General features: G+C 39.8%; 1 protein-coding gene across 6 annotated transcripts in view; it reads left to right on the top strand.

Annotated features, from left to right (window-relative positions):
• Positions 1 to 14,583, top strand: part of CSNK1A1 (casein kinase 1 alpha 1) — a 49,813-nt gene extending 35,230 nt beyond the window's left edge. For 2 of the 6 annotated variants that reach the window (XM_050962768.1, XM_050962773.1), the window contains 3 exons: positions 328 to 434; positions 1,717 to 1,865; positions 8,688 to 10,483. In XM_050962768.1, the coding sequence (XP_050818725.1) occupies positions 328 to 434; positions 1,717 to 1,865; positions 8,688 to 8,716 (285 nt within the window). In that variant the 3' untranslated portion in view covers positions 8,717 to 10,483. Of the gene's footprint in view, positions 1 to 327; positions 435 to 1,716; positions 1,871 to 8,687; positions 10,484 to 13,081 lie in introns of those variants that run through there. The other 4 variants (XM_050962772.1, XM_050962769.1, XM_050962771.1 and 1 more) reach the window with 4 other exon arrangements.
• The last annotated feature ends 5,769 nt before the right edge of the window (positions 14,584 to 20,352 follow it).

Genomic DNA, 20,352 nt, shown 5'->3' with positions numbered 1-20,352 from the left:
GGGAAAGGTATAAAAGAATAAAGCATTTGGTATATTTTCAGTTTTAATTAGGTGCTATTGTTTGTAGATATATCTTTATTTTTACGTTACAGACATCATACTAAGGTCCTGTGAATTAAGACTGGAAAAGGAATGAATTCTTTGGTGTCAGGTGACCAGATGAGCAAAATGGGGCCAAAACAGAGACTTAAATTCTTGCCTTCTCCTAAGACCCAAATCCATTTTTTAACTTTGCTGTTAAACATTGGCTATGGCTTTTTGATTGCCGAATCCTTACAAATGGCTCCTCATTGCGGGTCATAGTTTGACTAATACTGTTGCTTACAGGGATTTCCTGCAGAATTTGCCATGTACCTGAACTACTGTCGTGGCCTGCGCTTTGAAGAGGCACCTGATTACATGTATCTGAGGCAATTATTCCGTATTCTTTTCAGGTCAGTCTCAAAATGTAGCACAATGATTTAGAAATCTAATTGTGTCAGCACTCAAATGAAAAATAACTGCTTCATGAATCTTCATTAGAGCTAGGTTTTTTTTGTTTTGTTTTTGTTTTTTAAACAACTCCTGGAATACGGAGACTTCTAGTTTACTTCAAGAAATCATTTAAAATTAGAGTGAAAACTACAATTTTAGAAAACCAGGAAATGTGGCACAACATGAAACTGGCTGTGAAGGAAGAGGATCTTTTCTATTTGACCTGTTCCACTCTGGCAATGACCTAGATCAGTGACTTTGATTCCTCTTCATCCTCAACCCACAAAATGTCTGAAATTGTCCCACATCTCACTATCACCCACAACTCTCAGTAGCAAGAGGATTATGGGATTTGGATCACTAGAAGAGCCAATGGGAGGTTTTTGGGTGCTGTGAGGATTGGGGCTACATATAGATCTGCTGGTGTCCTGGAAGTTTATTTGAGGGGAGGGAATGGTATTTAAAAACCCATTAATGCTTTTTACACTGTAAAGAAGCAAACAAGAACACAAGACCAACTGTTTTCTCTGTAAATTGCCTTTTAATAATGCAAGTTGTTGTTGACCCTCTGTAATCTTTGGGATCTTACAAATCATCTTACACTGAAGAGTTATGACTTTATAGCACCACATCTTTCCTATAATACAATATAAAGAAAGAATCATAGACTATCAGGGTTGGAAGGGACCTCAGGAGGTCATCTAATCCAACCCCTGTTCAGAGCAGGGCCAATCCCCAACGAAATCATCCCAGCCAGGGCTTTGTCAAGCCTGACCTTAAAAACCTCTAAGGAAGGAGATTCCATCACCTCCTTAGGTAACCCATTCTAGTACTTCACCACCCTCCTAGTGAAAAAGTCTTCCCTAGTATCCAACCTAAACCTCTCCCACTGCAACTTGAGACCATTACTCCTTATTCTGTAGTCCAGTACCACTGAGAACAGACCCATGATGTTGGGTTATCATGACTTCAGTGTAGGTAGGAGGAGAAGCTGGGCTATGCAGAAGTACTTCTACAGATGCAGATATCTGTGTGAATGAGGGAAGCAGACATTACCAAATGGCTTTCAAGCTTACTCCAAGGATTCCTTTCAATTATTAATATTTAGCATTTGTACACTACTGTTAATTGTTTTTGTAAAGTGCTTTGAAGATTAACTTCTAGCTTCAATTCTCAGCATACTGGCTTGAAATTCACAGTAAGGTAGTCATGTGTTGCAGTAAGTGTTTCTCTGTCTTCTAGGACCCTGAACCACCAATATGACTACACATTCGACTGGACAATGTTAAAGCAGAAAGCAGCACAGCAAGCCGCCTCTTCCAGTGGGCAGGGGCAGCAGGCCCAAACCCCCACAGGCAAGCAAACTGACAAATCCAAGAGTAACATGAAAGGTTAGTAGCCAAGAACCAAGTGACGTTACAGGAAAAAAATTAAACACTAAATTGGATAATGCCAGTGATTTAAGTGTTAGATCAAGGAGGTGGTTTAAAAACACACATTTGGCTGTTTGTTTAAAAAAAAAAAAAAAAAAAAAAAAAAAAGACGTCCTTGGAGAATTTGACTACTAACTTTAAACCAAAATGTCTTGTTCTTCATATCATTTCTTTTGGGGATGTTGGGTCATTTTAACCACTGCATCTTTTTGCTCCCGCATTAACCCCTTTTCCAAAACAAAAAACTGACTTGGTGTTGGGAATGTGATAAATGATACAATCCAAAATCCTAGACCTAACACTTTTAAGGGATAGTTCTCATTAACTAGGGCCAGTACCTGGAGACTTTGGGTTCTGCTCTGTTCCAGTTATAGGAGTGTTGTGGGTTTTTTTCAGCTCTGCATCTGTTCAGCAGTGAAAATGGAAAACTGTGAATGATATGGTTTCATCAGTTGGCTTCCTCCTAATATTAATACGTCCAGCATTCAGCCTCACTTGGCCCAAAGGCCAGGAAAGGACCAGTAAGCCTGGAATGTCTTGCTCAAATTCAGGTATAATCTTGAACTGCTGTTGTACTTCAAGGTTTTATCCCAGAAAGTCACAATTTTCCATCTTTTCATTTCGAAGTGGCTGGATGTTCTTGGTTTTCAGACTTCTTGGTATAAAACATAAGTTTTTATATGATGGTTTTGTGGGGAAATGTTGTGAAATGTTCAGATGCAATTGCTTTCCAAAACTTGTTTTTGAGACTAAACATGCTTCAGTTTGAACGCTTGAATTCTGCTGGAAAAGCCCTAGGGACTACTTTGAATATGTTTTCTTGCTACTTTTAAAACTCAGCTCTTTGAGCAAGGAAATGATTTCAATCTTATCTTCACAATGCATGTGCTGTATTAGATTATAATCCATTGATGAAGTACTAGTTACTACTATAGTAGTCCTTGTGCCAAGCATGGCTGAAACAAAAGAGAAACCTCGGATAATCCTGGTTAGAAATTAACCTGCAGTCAAACTAGGTGTGGAAGTCAGTAAGCTAACAGGTTAAGTTTAAGGCTAATAACGCAAGGAAGTGCTGTGAAAGCCACTGCACAATTCTGACTTCCAGCATTCTTTTACTGGTAGACCAGTCTGGGATATTAAAACTTGTTTTTGAGGTGAGTGCTGCACTTAGCAGGCAGGTCAGCTGAGGGCCTACTTAACCACTACCAAGTATTCCAGCAAGAATGGCCTGATGTAGCTGGCAGCTACCTTTTAATTGCATCAACCATGATGCCATATGTTAGCAAGCCAACTTGAAGATACTGGTCGCTCACCCTATTACATGCTAATGCCATCTGTTGGGAAAAGGTGAAAGTTGAGCATCTTGACTGGTTAGAACGTTATAGAACAAATAGTGTGTGTTTGTGTTTTTTTTCTTTATACCAGGCCATCAATGTACATGGCTGTTTATAAAGCACGTTAAACAAATTTAAGACACAGTCCCTACTCAGAAGAGCTTACAGTCTACTCTGAACTGACCAAACATAAGAAATTAACTCGAGAGTTGGGGATGAAGTCATTCACAGTAATTATACTTCCTTCCCCAACACACACAGAGACACTGCACAGTCATTAAACCTGTCTCTAAACAAAGAAAAGAATCTGAGCTATTAACCCCCCAACCCCTTCCTCACGTCAACAAAGCAAACAGCAACATTAAATGCATGTGTAAATAAACTCCAACTATTCCCCTCTCAACAAAAATCTCCTTTATAATGCTCACACAGTTAACCCCAGCCAAATCTTACCGATAATCTGAAAAGTCCTGTGCTAATGAGGGGGTTCTGACATCACATCTCAATAAAGGCGTCTCCTTTCCTGCTGTGTTTCTCTTGCTGCTGCTTATGAATCCATTGTGTTTGCTGCAGGGAGGAAGAGCTCCCTCTTCCTTTCATGTGATCTGGAAATCTGTAAAGGTCCTGGGAGGGAGAGGGCAGCATGCCCAAAAATGTTTTGATTCGCTGGAATCTTCTGTAGCAGCAGCAGATACAAACAGAATAGATTGGCAACTAGTTGGTTGAAATACAAGAGATACTTCATAATCTGGAGAGCATTCCAGAAGTAGAGACACATTAATGACTGTTACATAAAATATGCAGAGTTGGGCAAACCCAGAATCATTTGTATGGAAACTTTTTTACTAGACATGAACATGGAAAAACTGTTAAAGCTAAGTGCAGGTTCTGTTCTCCTGAGTATGACATGTAGATAGAATGGAGAAACACTCTGATGAATTCTTACGATGTGTCCAGCTACTAGCAAAGATTATTGCAGTCAAAGAGCAAGATAGGGAAAATTGGTCTGCATCAAAATTTTTCTTCTGTGCACTCCAGCTTTGTCTCTGGCAGCATCATGAAGCATGCTGGGATTTTCTATTAAGACGGTGATATGAGGGAAAGTGAAGTTAATTCCCCTTTATCTTCTGATAAGAAATTTGATACTCTACCTGCTTGAGCATCAAAAACTCCTACTCATGGAAAGTATTCAGATGATCATAATCAAATTGTTTTTAAGAGGCTTTTGGATAGAATGTGCCATGATCAGAAAAAACCTAACTTTACTACATTTGGCAGAGATATTTATGCCAGCAGCATACCATTTTATACCATCAAAAATCCTCATATACTAGAATTTTTTCATAAGTTGTATCCTATTTACGAAGTACCTAGTAGGATACAGTTCATAGGAAGTTTTCTGAATGCCAAAGCAGACGATGTGAAAAAGAATTGATGTACTTATTATGCAAGTTCCTCACTTGTCTCTGGTATTTGATGGATGGAGCTATAGTCACAGAATGTTCCATCAACTTCATGAGAACTCCACAGTGCTTTACTCGTTTCAGTGCACAACTGAGAATCACCACACAGCCCAGTATATCGTTGACCAGTGTAATAATGTAATCAATGAATTAGCTCCAGGGAAGATTATTTTGGTTGTGACCAACAACATGACTAATACAAAAGCTGCTTGGGCTTTAACAAATACGGGTCCACACTTTCTTTGTCATTTGTGCTGTTCATATGAGGCAGCTTTTCATTGGTGAGATCTGATAACTTTCTCCTGACGTGTCAAAAATGAAAAGCATTATCAGGTTTTTGAAAAAACAGCCATTCTTCAGCGTTATTGAGTACAGGACTCAGTATCCTCCACACTAAGAAGCATTGTCATACACGATGGATATCTTCTATTAAACGTTTCAAAGATCTTCAAATATGCAAGAAGGTCATTCAGTAAACAGCTGTTGGAAAAAGGGGTAGCCAGGTGATGCCCCCAAGTACTCTACACTGACGGTCTCAATGTCTTGAATGTAAAGTTGAAAGTTCATTTCACTGCTTGTACCCCATAGCTCAGTCCATTCAGATTATGGAAAACTATAGTTGAACATTGTCTGATGCCAAGAATGAGTTGCTGATTGATAAAATTTTTTGAGAATACTGAACACCATCACGTACAAAATCTGAAGAGGAAAGATAATAGACAAAACAGTATCATGGAAAAACCAGATGATCACTCCTGCACATAATGCTGCCTGCCTTCTTGATCCGCACTTGTAGAGCCAAGACCTTTGTGGTGAAACATTCATTCAGCTTGTGACCTTTTAGTAACTGATACAAATTTTAAAGCATATACAAATGTGCAAACAATTCTGATGGAAGTAGCAAATTATAAAGTAAGAGGTAGCCTGTTCAGTGTCAAAACAATATGGTGTGCAGTCCCAGCAGGGAATCAGAAGAGCTTGCTCCTTAATCATGATGAAAAGGGTTGTGTCCTCCTTGCACTCTAGCTACAGTGGCAGAAGTGATTCCCTGTACAACTGCATGTACAAAACAAAATTTGCTAGTTTGGGGAATCCCCATCCATTCAGAAACCAGAAGTAAACTGAAGCCCATCAGTGCTGGGAAACTGGTGACCATGTGTCACAATTTAAAATTAGAGAAGAAAATGGCAGATTAAGAGTTGACTCAGTATTTATCGGATGAAGAGGAACGAGATACTGATGAATTTGATGGCAGAAATAGATGAAGTAGTTGAAGCTGAAGAAAAAGATTATGAAAAGCAAGATGCTTGAAGAGTTGGCCTGCTATCTACCTAGCATTAGTGCATTTAAAATTTACTTCACTTTTACATATGCCATGTGTTTGATTTCTGTTTAATTTTTCTTTTGTAATTGTTCAGTCTTGCATTGTTGGGAGTGGGAGGAATAGCTCAGTGATTTGAGCATTGGCCTGCTAAACCCAGGGTTGTGAGTTCAATTCTTGAGGGGGCCACTTAGGGATCTGGGGCAAAAATCAGTACTTGGTCCTGCTAGTGAAGGCAGGGGGCTGGACTCAATGACTTTTCAAGGTCCCTTCCCGTTCTAGGAGATTGGTATATCTCCTGTTGTTGTTGTTGTTTGTTGTAACCCTGTTGGTCCCAAGATATTAGAGAGACAAAGGTGAGTGATGTAATATCTATTATTGGACCAACTTCTGTTGGTAAGAGACAAGCTTACACAGAGGTTTTCTTGCATAACATTCACATTGCTCAAAAGGTAATTCTTATTTATTAGAATGTTTTCACATGCTTCACATTTTTCTAAGTGAAATAACTTTCCTGTCATAATTAGGCACAAGTGTCTAAAGCTAAGCCTATTGGAGACCATAAAGTGTTACCTTTTTTTTGTTGTTATTGTTGTTACTATTGTGATAAATTAGTGCTTTAGTGGTGGTTTTCCATATTTGACATTTTTTTGAAGTCAGTTCTTTTGGACTGATCAAATTCCCAACCCTAACTGCAGTTGATGCAAATTCTTAAAGCTTGATTTGCAAGTTTAATCTTCACTGAGGGAAAAACCAAAGGAAAGAATCTTTGACAGTTATTCATGTCACTTGTTTCAGTTAACTGCTACAAAAGAACTGTTCTGTGATTCTCCTTGCTAAATGGTGAATATAAATTTTTTTGAAAAAATACAAAAATAGTATTTTTAAATTATAAAAAAATTTTCTCTTTAAAAATAAACCTGTTTTAAAATGAAGTTTGAATTTACTACAGAATATGTTAAGGCTTAAACTTGCTGTAATCTCTTAAAACACTTAAATAAAAAATACATATGCTGAATCCATGAGCCTCTTTCAAAAACGTGGAATTAAAGGATGCTTTTCTATATAAAATGTTTTCCTCTGATTCTAATTTTTGAAGTGAAGCTTTATAAATGACATAAGTCATGTACTGTAATAGCTTGATCCTGTGGTGGACCCACAGGCTGTACTGCTTGGTGCAAGAGACTAGCAAAGTCGTAATAAGAGTTGGACCAGTCCTCTTAACTTCAGGAGATGTATATCATCAGGATCATCCACTGAGCCCACCAGGAGATCTCCTACTCCTGTTTTATAGCTTGGATTGCTAATCCTTTTGTTTTTTCTGGGTCTGGGTAGAGGAGTTTTGTAACAAGGGAGAAGGAGCAGAAGGGTGCAATGCTGGAGTGAAAACAGGACACTGGGAAGAAGGGATAACGTTCTTCAGAGAGCAGTCTCTAGCACAGTGTTTCTCAAATCCTGCCACCAGGGGCTTTTCTTGCGGCCATAGCCTCCTGGGTTGTGATGGGGAGAGGGGAAGGAGTGGCGAAGTAGCAGCCCCTTCCTGTTGCTCCTGGATGCGCCACCTTGGTATTGGTTGCAGGGCTGCCAGTAAGAGTTGGAGCCAGCCCCTCTCCGGAGACACATGGGGCACAATGCTGGAGGAGCGGGCAGCCAGTGAGTTCCCCACCTTCCCAGTGCAGTGGGGCTCAGGCTTTGGGCTTCAGCCCTGGGGAGGTGGGGCATAAGACTCTGGCCATGTTTTGGGCTCCACCCTCAGACCCCATCTCCTGTCTGTTTCAGCAGCTGGACACCAGGCTTCAGGCACCAGCCTACAAGTATTTTAGGAAAAAATATGAGTGGCCGCTAGCAAGAGTTGGTGGCCACACTGTGAGGCCACCAAAACATTTGTCCTGAGAACCCCTGCTCTATTCATTTCAACACTGCGGAAAGAGGGACGGGGAGAGACCTGCCATGGCTGCAGGACATATTTAAAATAAAAAATTTTACCTCTGGGTATAAAAGTAACATATGCTAAATGTAAGCAGTACAACAGAGTTGCAAGGTCTGGTTGTCAGAATGAAGCATGATGCAAAATGCTCTTCAGAAGGCAGTGATTTTGAAGATGTTGTGGACATATCTGAACAATCTGGATTAACTGGTTAGTAAACTTATTTTTCCACCATTCTTATGGACTGCCTACCATGTCTTACTATGTTAGTAAATGATAACGTAGTTTGTCACAAATTAGTGTTTTGGGTAGATTGATTGATTACTTACCAATTTCAAAATGTTTGTGTTCAAAATATAATTGGTATATTAAGTACCCCCACAAATTATCAATTACCTTTTTACTGTTGCTGTTCAACTTCTGATATAACTTTTTTTATTGTGCAGTACAATCAAACATCCTAGGTGGAGATTTCCTGTTTAAAAGTAAAGTTTGATTAGGCATTTATGAATTTTAACATTTAAAGGGATTTTTCTTTTCACGCTGTCTGATATGTTGCTAGAAATAAGGGTTTTTAAATAGATATGTTCCTATAAAACTAGGTTAGGAATAAATTAATTAAACAGTGGTACAAACAGCTCTAGTAGGGTGCGTGTTTCATTTGTAATCTGTCTTATTTATTTTTAAGCAACACTGAGTAATACTCAATGAGTGACTTCTACCATTTTGTTTCAGGGTCCATCTTAGACAATAAGGGTTTATGAACATCCATCTGCAGTATCTACAACTTCAGAGTCATCTGCTGGTACCAGCAGATTGCTGCAACTAAATGTATGTCAGACAGTAAATTAACTGAATCAAGAAAAGACTTCATCCAGTAAAACCATGGATGCGTTAGTGATCAGGACCAGCCAATTCCAGCCAGACTCCTTTGGTGACAAGATTTCTTGGTTCGTTTATGCAACAAATTCTCCCTTTCGTCTTGTTCAGAGCAAACATTTCATTGACGAGGCTCAATCATTATGATGAGGCTACACTCCACTGGCAGAGCAGACAATGCTGGAATGTTACTGGACACAGTGTGAGAATGAAATTGAACCAGTGGAAAAATAAATTTGATGGGAAATTCATTAATCTGAGTCTTGATGAGTGGAGCAACGTACATAGTGATCCAGTAATATGTGCTTGTGTGACAACAGAAGATGGGGTTGTCTGTCTTACAGGAACAATTGATACATCAGGAAATATCCACGCAGCAGAATACTTACCAGTAGCAGTAAAAGCTATAACAATTTGAACAAAAATTCAAGTGTGTAGCATCATAGACAATGCTACACATGTAAAAAAGAGGAGAAGATGTTTAGAAGAAAATAACGAAGGGACCCTGAAACTTATAACTTAGGGATGCAGTGCTCATTTGATCTTTTAGCTAAAATACACCTCCAGGAATAAATGAAAATGTTGAAATTTCAAAATAATTCCCTAACAACCACTTTGCCTCAGCTTTGCTGAAGAGAGGAGGAAGATCCAAACCAATTATCACCCAATATGTGCAATGGGATTAGTTGACTCTTGAGGTATTAAGAACTGACCTGTTCTGATGACTATTTGTGAAGCACATGGTTGGCAAAATAGATGAAACTATCACAGCTGAAGTAGTCAACATCAGGCTGAAGAGAAACGTAGAGTGCATGCCTCATATACTGAAACATTTCTGTTGCCTTGGATAAACTGCAGAAAGATTGCTGATGGTGTTGAAATTTAGAAAGGAACATCAAGAGACACTGAAGAAAGGAAATAATGAACAAAGTTAAATTGCAGGCAGTAAGAAAGCGGATGGATCAATCATTTACTCCATCTCCTTTTCTTGTCAATATTGTCAACCCAAAGTACCAGGGTAGATTCCTTAACTGCTGAAGATGCTGCTATAGCATTGGCATCTAGTAATCACTCATCAGTTATGCCAACCACAATAAATTTCAGGGCTGGAGGTAAACCGTTCAAGCCGTACATGTTTGCTAATGATTTAAACAAAGACACACCACTGAATTGTTGGCAGTCACTAGTTAAGCACCTGGAACCAGAATTTTTTGAAGTGTTAAACCTGCTTTTAACAGCAGTAGCCTCTTCTGCAGGCACAGTGAATATTTGCTTCATTTGAACTAATTCAAAGTTGAGAAATCAATTGGGAGTTGAAAAAGCAGGAAATCTTGTCTGTCTTCCAGTCTGTAAATAAAAACAAGGCGGAGAGGGAATGAAATCTTCCAGTTTTAAAAGTCTGAAGGATGGCCCAAGAAGTGTAGGAGGCTCTTCTCATGTTCAAGAGACCTAGGCAAAAAGGAACTTCAGCCGGGTCAGATTTTCAAATGTGCTGAAGTGAAAGTAACTGGAGCTGATCTGAAATAATCGATTTTAATTCACTGCCCAACACAGTTAATCCCTCTGTTTGCTAAATCATTTAGTTGTAAATGTGAAATATGTTTTGATAAGCAAAGTTTTGTTGAATAAAAATGCCGTTTTCTGTGTTTAAATTCCAGTTTTCATCCTAATGCAGCCTGACTCAAATTATGGGCAAAAGTTAATTATCCAGTAAATAAGCAATATAATTCACTGTTTTCTAGCATACTGAGAATCTACAGTTAATCTGAAAATACTAAACTGAAATTGCTTAAATAAATGTGTACATATTAGGGCTGTCAATTTAATTGCAATAACTCAAATTAATTGCACTTTTAATCGCACTGTTAAACAATAAAATACCAGTTGAAATGTATTAAATATTTTTGGATGTTTTTGTACATTTTCATATATATAGTATTGTGTTTTCAAAATCCATGTATATTTTTATTACAAATATTTGCACTAAAAATGATAAGCAAAAGAAATAGTATTTTTCAGTTCACCTCATACAAGTACAGTAGTGCAGTCTTTGTTGTAAAAGTGCAACTTACAAGAATTTCCAAAATGCAGTGACTCTAACAGTGATAGGTGTGTAGTAATAGACCAGGGGTTCTCAGACTGGGGGATGGGACCCCTGAGGGGGTCGCAAGGTTATAACATGGGGAGGGAGGAGGTCACAAGCTGTCAGCCTCCAGCCCAAACCCTGCATTGCCTCCAGCATTTATAATGGTGTTAAATATATAAAAAAGTGTTTTTAATGTATAAGGGGGGTCGCACACAGAGGCTTGCTGCGTGAAAGGGGTCACCACTACAGAAGTCTGAGAACCCCTGTAATAAAGGCATCTGAACAAATGATATGGTAAAATGGCACTAGTGTTGGACAGTCTCGTGACCAGACTGCTGGGGGACCATGTACGTATCAGATTGTGGTTGCCAGTCTAATCAGCATGACATGCCAAAGTACAGCCCCAGTATCTGTAACCAATGCTGAGACTGTAGGAAGCGTTGGTCAACTTGGCTAAGACTGTCGCAACAGAAGGACACAGTCACACAGGAAAAATGCAGACTGCACAACAGTAGTTTTTCCTGTAGCTTTTGATGAGGGTGCTTAAAAGAAGGTGGTGTAATTGCTGAGCAATTTAAATGGTTTTCAAATTAGGTGCAGTGCACTTCAGACTATTTTACCAGCCTATCAGAATGTGAATAGTATGAAACTGGGTAATGATTTGGGGCAAAGCATGTCAGATGGGCCTTTATCTTTCAACTAAAAACATATAGCTGCAGTCATTTGGATAAGGCATATTAAAGAGTTGCAAAGAAGAAAAGAATCTTGGACTCTAATCCTTTTTGGCTTCTTTATTTGAAGTTGTTTTCTTTACAGATCGTAAAGTGTATTTTTGCTTGTTTCCATTAGAAATCTAAGTGCTGTGTATTCTGGAAGGCTCTCTGACTACAGAACTAGTGAAATGGTGACATCACAAGAGCTAAAAGCTGAGCAGTTAAAGGAAAGGGATTTTTTTTTTAATCGCTGGTCTTAAAATTATTTTTTAAAATCTGTTTAAATGATTGACTCTGGTTAAAGGAAATCTGTTAAAGTTTCAGCATTTTAGTCCCTTCAGTAAGTCATTAGTGTTCAAACTTCCCTTAGAAATGCCTGACTCTTTTTGAACTTAAAAAAAAAAAAAAAAAAAACAACCTTTCAGGCCTTTATCCCTCATGAAATAACAACGGCCACAAGTCCAATTTTAAAATACTTATTGGTCACCTTTAAAGGTTTTGGGGGTACCGAAATGACTTCTCATGAGGGTGATTTGATAGGTTTCTTGTGCAGTAAATCTAGTGGCTGCATCTGTTTTGAGAACAGAATTAACTGCTCTCAAATGAACTTAAAGGGGAGGAGGGAGAAAGTCCTATCAGATGGCCAGAGACATTCATTCATAAAATGCTCCTTGATTTGTGAACATCTGACTACAACACTTCAGTGTTTCTTAGAGTCTGGAGCCTGCCTACAATTCTTTTTAAACCTGAGCATTCCTAGTAGCACCATTAAAAGTAGACAACTGCAAAGGGCATAAATGGAGCCCTGAGGGTCCATTGGTGTCTAGCTAAAGCAATGGTTCCCACCCAACACAGCACAATATGCCTTTTTAAAATAAGGATATGAAGCAAAACAACGGATTCGTAGTTGCTTCATAGTGGAGTGAAAAGGCATTTTAAAGTATTTCTGCACCTTTCCAAAATGGTTCTAATCAGGCTGGCCCCAAAGAAAAGGATAAAATCTGCTTCCTGCCACTTGATGCTCCTCAGAGAGGCAGTACATATGTACTGCCATCAGGTGACCTGTGGTGACAGTCTGCAAAATACACACACAGGGCATTACAGACAAGTAGAAAACAACTCTGTGAAATTACACCTTGCTTCCTAGTGGCGAGAACACATCTTGTTAAAGTATATGGCTGCTGCCAGACTGAATGCCCATTTGAAGGACTTTGCATCTAGTTAGTGCATATGTATACTGTTGCTATACATTTATAAGTATGTGGTGTTCATTCAGAATAGTGATCAGTCAAACCATGTTTAGCTTTAGAAAAGGAAAGCAGGGACCATACCTTTCTAAAATGGAACATTTTCCCTGTAAATGACCATAACTATTTGTGTTTAACCCTGCATCCCAGGGGCTAGTCCTTTTCTTTTCAAATATCAGTAAGTTGCCTTTGTTTATCTTACAGGTTTCTGAGCATGAAGAGAGGAACAAATGAAGCAGAGCAGATCGGAGCAGGACTTGACACTCCCCAAATCCTAGAAATTTTAGTTCATACGTACACTTGCCAGTGGTTGTGGGCAACCATTTACTTGGTGTAAAGAACTTAATTTCAGTATAAACTGGCTCTGGGCAGCGCTGGTGAGGCTGCACTTTGAGTTGTAGCAGCAGCTGTAATTGTGAATTACTGAGATAGTGAAACATGGTGTCCGGTTTTCTATTGCATTTTTTCAAGTGGAAAAGTTAACTAAATAGTTGACACAAAATGGTGGAGAAAATTGTGCATATGCCAATTTGTTACCTTCTTACTTTGAACTACACTGCTTATGAGATCTCATTGTTTTGGAAGAATGGCATGAACAGTCTTCAGCAACAGTTGTGATAATTGTAAATGCTCACAATTGTGCACTCTTTCTGGTTATTCCTCCCTGGGTTTTGAAAGTTGTACACTTAAAACATTCTTAAAATTGTTGGCTTCTATGTGCAACATACCAAGCCAGCTGACATGGTAGTAACCAAAGATTCCAGTTTTTAAGCGTATGAAAGACTCTGCCTGCTTACCTGTGCTAGAAATAACAGCATCTAAAGTGAAGACTTAAGAGAAACTTAGCGACTACTAGATAATCTTTAGGACTCTGCATTAACTCTATAATGTTCTTGGTATAAAAGGAAAAACAGCATATTTGTCACAGAAATTTAGTTAACATCTTACAACTGAACCTGTATGTAAGTTGCTTAGATAAATGTAATCACTGTAAACATCTATATGATCTGGGATTTTGTTTTTATTTTGAAATGGGAGCTTTTTTGTTTACAAGTTCATTAAAAACTAAACTTTCTGTAAGGAAATGAGAATTTTTTTTTAAATTTGCCTTGTTAATTGAGTCTAAAGAAATCAACAACACTCCCTTTTTTTTAAACAGACAATTGCAAGGCCATTTGTTAAGCAAAAAGTCATATTTCTTTCTAAATCATTTTAGATTTAGTATTGTAATTCTTCCTCACTTTTGTTTTTAAATAAATTTTGTATTTTTTTTCCTTGAGGGGGAAGGGCAGTCTAGCATTTTTTATAACCTGCTGCATTGATACCCAGCCCTCTAACAAGAGATTGGCATCTTTTGAAGACCCCAGTATTGACAACCCACAAGCATTGCCATTGTCTTGCATTGGCTGGACTGACTTGTGATTATTAGTTTTGAAAATTTAGAATGGAAGTGTTTAGAGGGTTTTAAACCAAGGCATTTTCTTTCAAGTTCTTGTGAAGTGGATATGATCAAATTAACTCTTGTTCTTGGACAGCCTCACACTGTGCAGTGTTCACATTGGTTACTGCGCTGGGCTTTCCTCCTCACTCTTACTTTAGCCCAGCAGAAAAAAAAGTACTTTTATTGCTGGTAATTCTTTAACAGTGTAATTTATTCCTTTATAGCATGTCAGAATAAATTAAAAAAATCTGAAAATGCTGCCAGATGCCTATTGTGTAAATGGTGTTTTGTACATTAGCCTTTTTAGACTGTTTACATACATATAACAAAGTTTTTGGCCAGGAGGCATATTTTTCTTGCTGGAAAAGATCCTTCATTTGAAAAACTTATTATTCCAGGTCTGCATTATATCCTATGCACTCTTACTAAAGAGACTGAGATCACAATTATAACGGTTACAGCTGTTCCAAAAAGTGGGCAATCTAATAGGGGGTTGCGGGCGGGTGGGCTTGTATTCTAGTTTTCCTGATAAGATGTTAAATTCATATCTGCAGAAACCTTTGTCTTGTGAGCTGGCGACTATATTAATAAACACCACTTCAATCGTTAACATGGGTAAATATCTGTTTGGATGGGCAAGGAGTTTGAAAGTGCTCAAGATCTCAAATATATCAAAATACACATCCAGTGCCTCTGTCTATGTATATGAAGGGCTTCGTTTTTCTTTTGTAACTTCGCCTTGGAGTAAAGACAGTTTCTTGCAGCCAGAACGGGGAGGATGCTCAAGATAGCTACATTTCCAGAGTGAATGGGGAACTGATTTCTTTCATGTATTTCTGGGCAGTTGGGGTAGCAGTGAGGTTCTAGGTGGCATTCCTCTACTTCATATTTTTTCAAAGGAAACTTGAAATTCTAAGCATCTGACAAATCCCAGTCTCAGTAATGGGGAAACAGCCATATTTCAAAGGCACCATAGCATCTAGGCACATAATTTACAACTAGGCACAAACCACAGTATGCTACAGTATAGCTAAACTGAATGGAAAGCCTCACTTCTTAAGACACACTGGTATAAGTGGAAGATGCTGATCTGAAATGTAAGCTCGTCCTGGAGAGAGAGGGAATTAGTTGATCTGAACTTCACAGGCCACCAATGCTATTTCCTTGCATAGATGTAGTTCCCCAAAATTGTGGGGGAAGTGCTGTCACAGCCACTGTCAGCTACTGTTGGGAAGATACGACAGTTGTAGAGGGAGAGATTCCTTTCCTGTGTAGTTATCTTGTTCTTCAGCTTACAAATAAGTTTGTAATGGATTATTAATGGAGAAAAAAATTTTCAGCAGGTGTGGAGCACTATAAGCTAAATCCGTTCCTAGCTGCCTGCCTTGTTCACCGAGCAGGAAAACCTGGATTTGATGTAGTCAAGAGATCCTGTTAAACTACAAAAGTCAAATCGTGCTACTTCCATATCCAGGAAAGGATGGAAGCTAATTGGTACTATTTAGTACGTATATATCAGGAGTAGGCAACCTATGGCACGAGTGCCAAAGGGGGCACGCGAGCTGATTTTCAGTGGCACTCACACTGCCCGGGTCCTGGCCACTGGTCCGGAGGGCTCTGCATTTTATTTAATTTTAAATGAAGCTTCTTAAACATTTTAAAAACCTAATTTACTTTACATATAACAATAGTTTAAGTATATATTACAGACTTATAGAAAGAGACCTTCTAAGAACGTGAATCCGGGCTAATGGCTTTTAGTTTCAGCTCTGCCAGATGCGTGTCCTGGGTGGTTCCCTTATAATATCCAGTGCCCTAAAGGGCAAAGCAAAATTATTTTGCAACAGATTTCCAAGCAATTATAACGTACCTACAATGGTCATATATAAGCAAAGTCTAAGACCCCATCCCTTGCACACTTGCCTCTTAGTGAGAACCAGCGTTCCTGACAATTAACATAACACAGTAAAGAAAAACAGGTTTTAAGCAATTTTGTAGCTGTCTAAATTGTTAAGAGCACACTGTCACGTTGATGCTGTTTTTAAAGTATGGACACATTACCAGGTTTGTAGGGCTCCAAAGTTCCGTGCGCTTTTTTGTTCATATTAGAACAAGTGCTCTGCTTACTGCTCTGGGTATTAGCACTGGGGGTTCTGGTAAATGATTCTAGCTTTTAACTTGGACATGCAGGTCCGTTTAAAAGAACGGAGCCTGCCAAATGGTCACCAAACACATTGAAAGCCTGTTCGATGTATAATCTTGATGTACGCAATCTTTAACCGAGTTTATTTTCTTGCGGTGCCTGAGGGTAGTTCTGGTTTTTATTAAACTTTTGTACCTAAACTCATTTGTTGAAGAGATGTATCTATTCTGTTCTACCGTTGTAAATGTGCACTCCTGAAAGGTTCCTTGGACTTGCATGCGGCTTTGTGGATTGTACACATACTGAAGTGGGAATTTTGCACCAAGGAGCCTTCAGTGTCTAGTTCAAAACTTAATCCAGTGAGCTTTTCGCATGGGCTTTTAATTTCCCTTGATACTGTTCTCCAATTTAGAAGATGTTGCTGAGTCAGCCTTTTTCAGCTTCATCTGCTTCAGAAGCCATCATGCTGAATTCATGCCAGCCTGATGTCGTAAATGCAAGTTTACAAGCACCACAGACTCCAGCAGAAAGATGAAGTTGAGCTGTGAGGAAGAGCTCTTTGCTGCAAGCACAAATGTCTCCTGTAATTGTAATGGGGCAAGCAAAGGACTAAGGAAAACCACCTTTCTAGGGCAGCTCTCCATGGCGTGCTCCAGTGTGGGACAGTAGATCTTTATAAAGTTCCATTATGTAGGAATAAACCAATGGGCCTTTCATGCAAATCCTGTATGCAGTGAAGTCTTTTTGGGCTGATGGTCAAGAAGTGCAAGGCTGGCTGCTGCACGGCCTTGAGGACTACTTGGATGGAAATCTTTCCACACTACACATGAGAAGCTGCTTTGTCCCAAGTTGTGAAGAGAAGCTCTCCCCTTAACACACACTCTGTCCCAAAGAAATTGGGTCTTTTGAAAAGAGTCTTGCAGGTCCCAAACATACTATTCTTCAGATGAGTTTGAGGCGTTAAAGTTTTTATATACAAAAGCTTTGGTCTAGTTCACTCATTGACTGCATGCATCAAATAGCATGTATAAAGGAACTTCACAAGTGCAGCATGCGTAATATGACTGCCACCTATAGCCAGGGCTGGTTTCAGATAGCTAGGATTGATTTGTGAAGAAGAGATGAACTTCAGGTGAAGCAGGTAAATTGGAATCAGATTTTCACAGCTAGATTATTGTATAAAGTCAAAGTACTTTGTATTACTAATGGAAAGCTTTACTGTTTTGCTTCCTGATATTTCTGGAAGGTACTTGACCAAATTTACAGTAAATATTTGATCTTTGTTTTTGTGTTTTTTCCCTGTCTCTAATGTGACCCAATTGCTTCTCTCCTGGGTTTCAGTCAGAAATATTAATCTTGGTTTGGAGTAACCTTAAATTTCCCATTTGGGGTGGTTGAAGGGGGGGAAGGGAAGCTACTTGTACTTCAGTGAATCTTGGTCTCTGTGGTGTCATGCAGAATCAGTATTCATAGCTAAGGAGAGGAAAAGACTCGGAACAATGTTTTTAAACTTAACAAAAGAGGGGCAGCATTTTGAATGGAACTAGGGGTATGTGAGAAAAATCCTGCCTTTCCACAATTCCCTGGGTGTGCCTAGAAGGCCAGACATTCTCCATGGTTTGCTGGAAAAGAATCCCAGAATGGCTTTGCTTATTACAGTGCTAAGAACCATGGGATATCTCCCACTGAGTCCTAGCACCTCAGGCAAGTGAGTGCAGCATCGGTGTGGACCCAGTATCTTGGATATGGCTTTGCAATGTAGCTGCTTACACCTAGACAAATCTGGGTATAGGCAGGGAATTTGAAAGGGGACACCAATTTAGAACTCACGTTGTTTTCTGTAGCTACAAAATCATTTTTTTTCTTCTTTTTTTGGATTGTTTGCTTTGCCTGGACAGTGCTGTCAAATGTTTGCCTCCCCCGTTTGTATGGCAGTTTTACACAGCAGCGAGAGCAGCTCAAACTGGAAAATACCAGAGAGGAGGGACACAGGTCTAGGTTCCTTCTAGCCTGGTTACTGGAAGCAATTAAGCTTGGATTTCCATGCTGAACTCCATTTCTTTTTCTGTTGTCAGTTCCTCCTGCAGGAGCAGTTGGTATTTTAGAAGGACTACTTCCCCAGAGAGTGCTGCTGTTGTGTCATAACATGTAAAAAGGCAAGCCCTGCTGGTTAACATGTCTTAGAAGCATTTCTAGTATTTAGGGCCATTACAAAATCTAGAGCACTTATTAATAATCCTTCAGGAGAAAGAGCCAGTTCTTCCTTATGTGACTCAGGTGTTTGCCAACTTATGTCATGCAATTGCAGTGCAGTGGTGCTAGTAGGCAACACCTGAAATTCACACTGAGTCACATCCTGGAAATATACCCCACCCCGATTCCCTCCTCACTCTTCACAGGGGGGGCAACAAAGTGCACAGCTGGGTTGCAATTAGCCCTAATAAATGTAACTACTTTTCACACTGCTAGGTGCACTAAACTGGAGTCAGCAATATTTTTAATAGATGTGCTTCTGCTAGTCACTCCAGGGTCCAGCACTTATCCATGTTTTACATAAGTTTATAGGGTTCATTGCAGCTGAACCCTATCTGGCTTGTGATAATGGTTTTGTGACTAGCATTAACCTCGTAGCAAGTCCCATAAACTGATTACACCATCCATTCTGTTGAATGAACTTTCTCCCTGCTGACAACTCTGTAAATTGTATCTCATCTGGCCGTTCCTGTACCTCTTGATAACATTCAGAGCCTCTCCTGTCAGTGGCCACAGGTTGAGGGTACTATAGAGGCCTCAGAATGTGTTCCCTGCAATTCAGAGAGACTTGCTTTTCTCCCAGTATGTCGTGTGCTCTGTAAAATATGTTTGCATGTGCCCAGAAGGCAAAGTGCAGTCAGAATGCAGTATCTCTAGCCCTGCTCAGGCATGGCTCGTTCATGTGTCATGCAGCAAAACTTCTTCTTTACACTTTACCCTAAATGTCCTTTTCCCCCCCTCAGATAGCAAACGGCCGTGTTAAGGATGTCCAAACGTGACGTGTCCCATGCACCTCCTTCCCCTCCCTTTTGTGCTTGCATGTTCTCCTGGCGGTGCCCCCAGTAATTGCTTTATGTGGAAGAAGTGCTCTGATGAAAAGCAGACTTAGCTGGATCTTTTAAAATACAATTTAGCAGCTGGCACCAAGGAGCAGCAGCACCTGGGGGCGGGCTGGCCAGCTCTTTGTGGATCAATACCCGCCATCGGTTTGGATGTTTGACAGCACGAGGCAATGCCCAAGCCTTTCAACGCCTTTCTGCCATCATGATAAGTTTCTCTATCTAATGAGTGTGCGTTTAAATTAAAAAAAAAATACACATTCACCTCAACAAAAGCCAGGGTCCATCGCCAAGCTCACATGAGCAGCTGCCTGCTTCTGTTATACTCTAGCCGGTATAGACTAAGGAAGTCAAGAGTTTAAGGCCGGGTGGGCCCAGTCAGTCACCTAGTCAGTGTGGGATTAAAGGCCATTGCTGCTGGTTTCCTCTCTCCCTGTTGGGGTGCTGGTCAGTGCCAGTGTGCTCTAGAGAAGAGTACCACTGGCCTCTGGGCTGCCTCGTTAGCTTTAAAAGGGCAGCAGGAGGGCAGCTTGTGAAAATAGAGCACCACAGCATTCGCCTCCTTTGCGGTTGCCAGGAAACGGGTAAACAGCAAGGGATAACTGGAGGGGGGTTGCGCTGCAGTTTTCCTTTAACTGGTGCCCAGCTATTGCACCTTATTTCTGCATTACTCTTCCTCGCTGTGGTGGGGGAAGGTGCTGGGGGAGAAATGAAGGTGCTGGGCTGCTAGCACTTCATGCTGTTCCGGCTGAGCACATCAGAATTCAAATTGCCCTGTCAATGTGTAAGTGCAATCGAG

This window comes from Gopherus flavomarginatus, chromosome 7 (assembly GCF_025201925.1).
Source record: "Gopherus flavomarginatus isolate rGopFla2 chromosome 7, rGopFla2.mat.asm, whole genome shotgun sequence".
Classification (NCBI taxonomy): Eukaryota; Metazoa; Chordata; order Testudines; family Testudinidae; genus Gopherus; species Gopherus flavomarginatus.
Note: the sequence above shows the minus strand (reverse complement) of the source record. Positions and strands in the feature narration are given on the sequence as shown.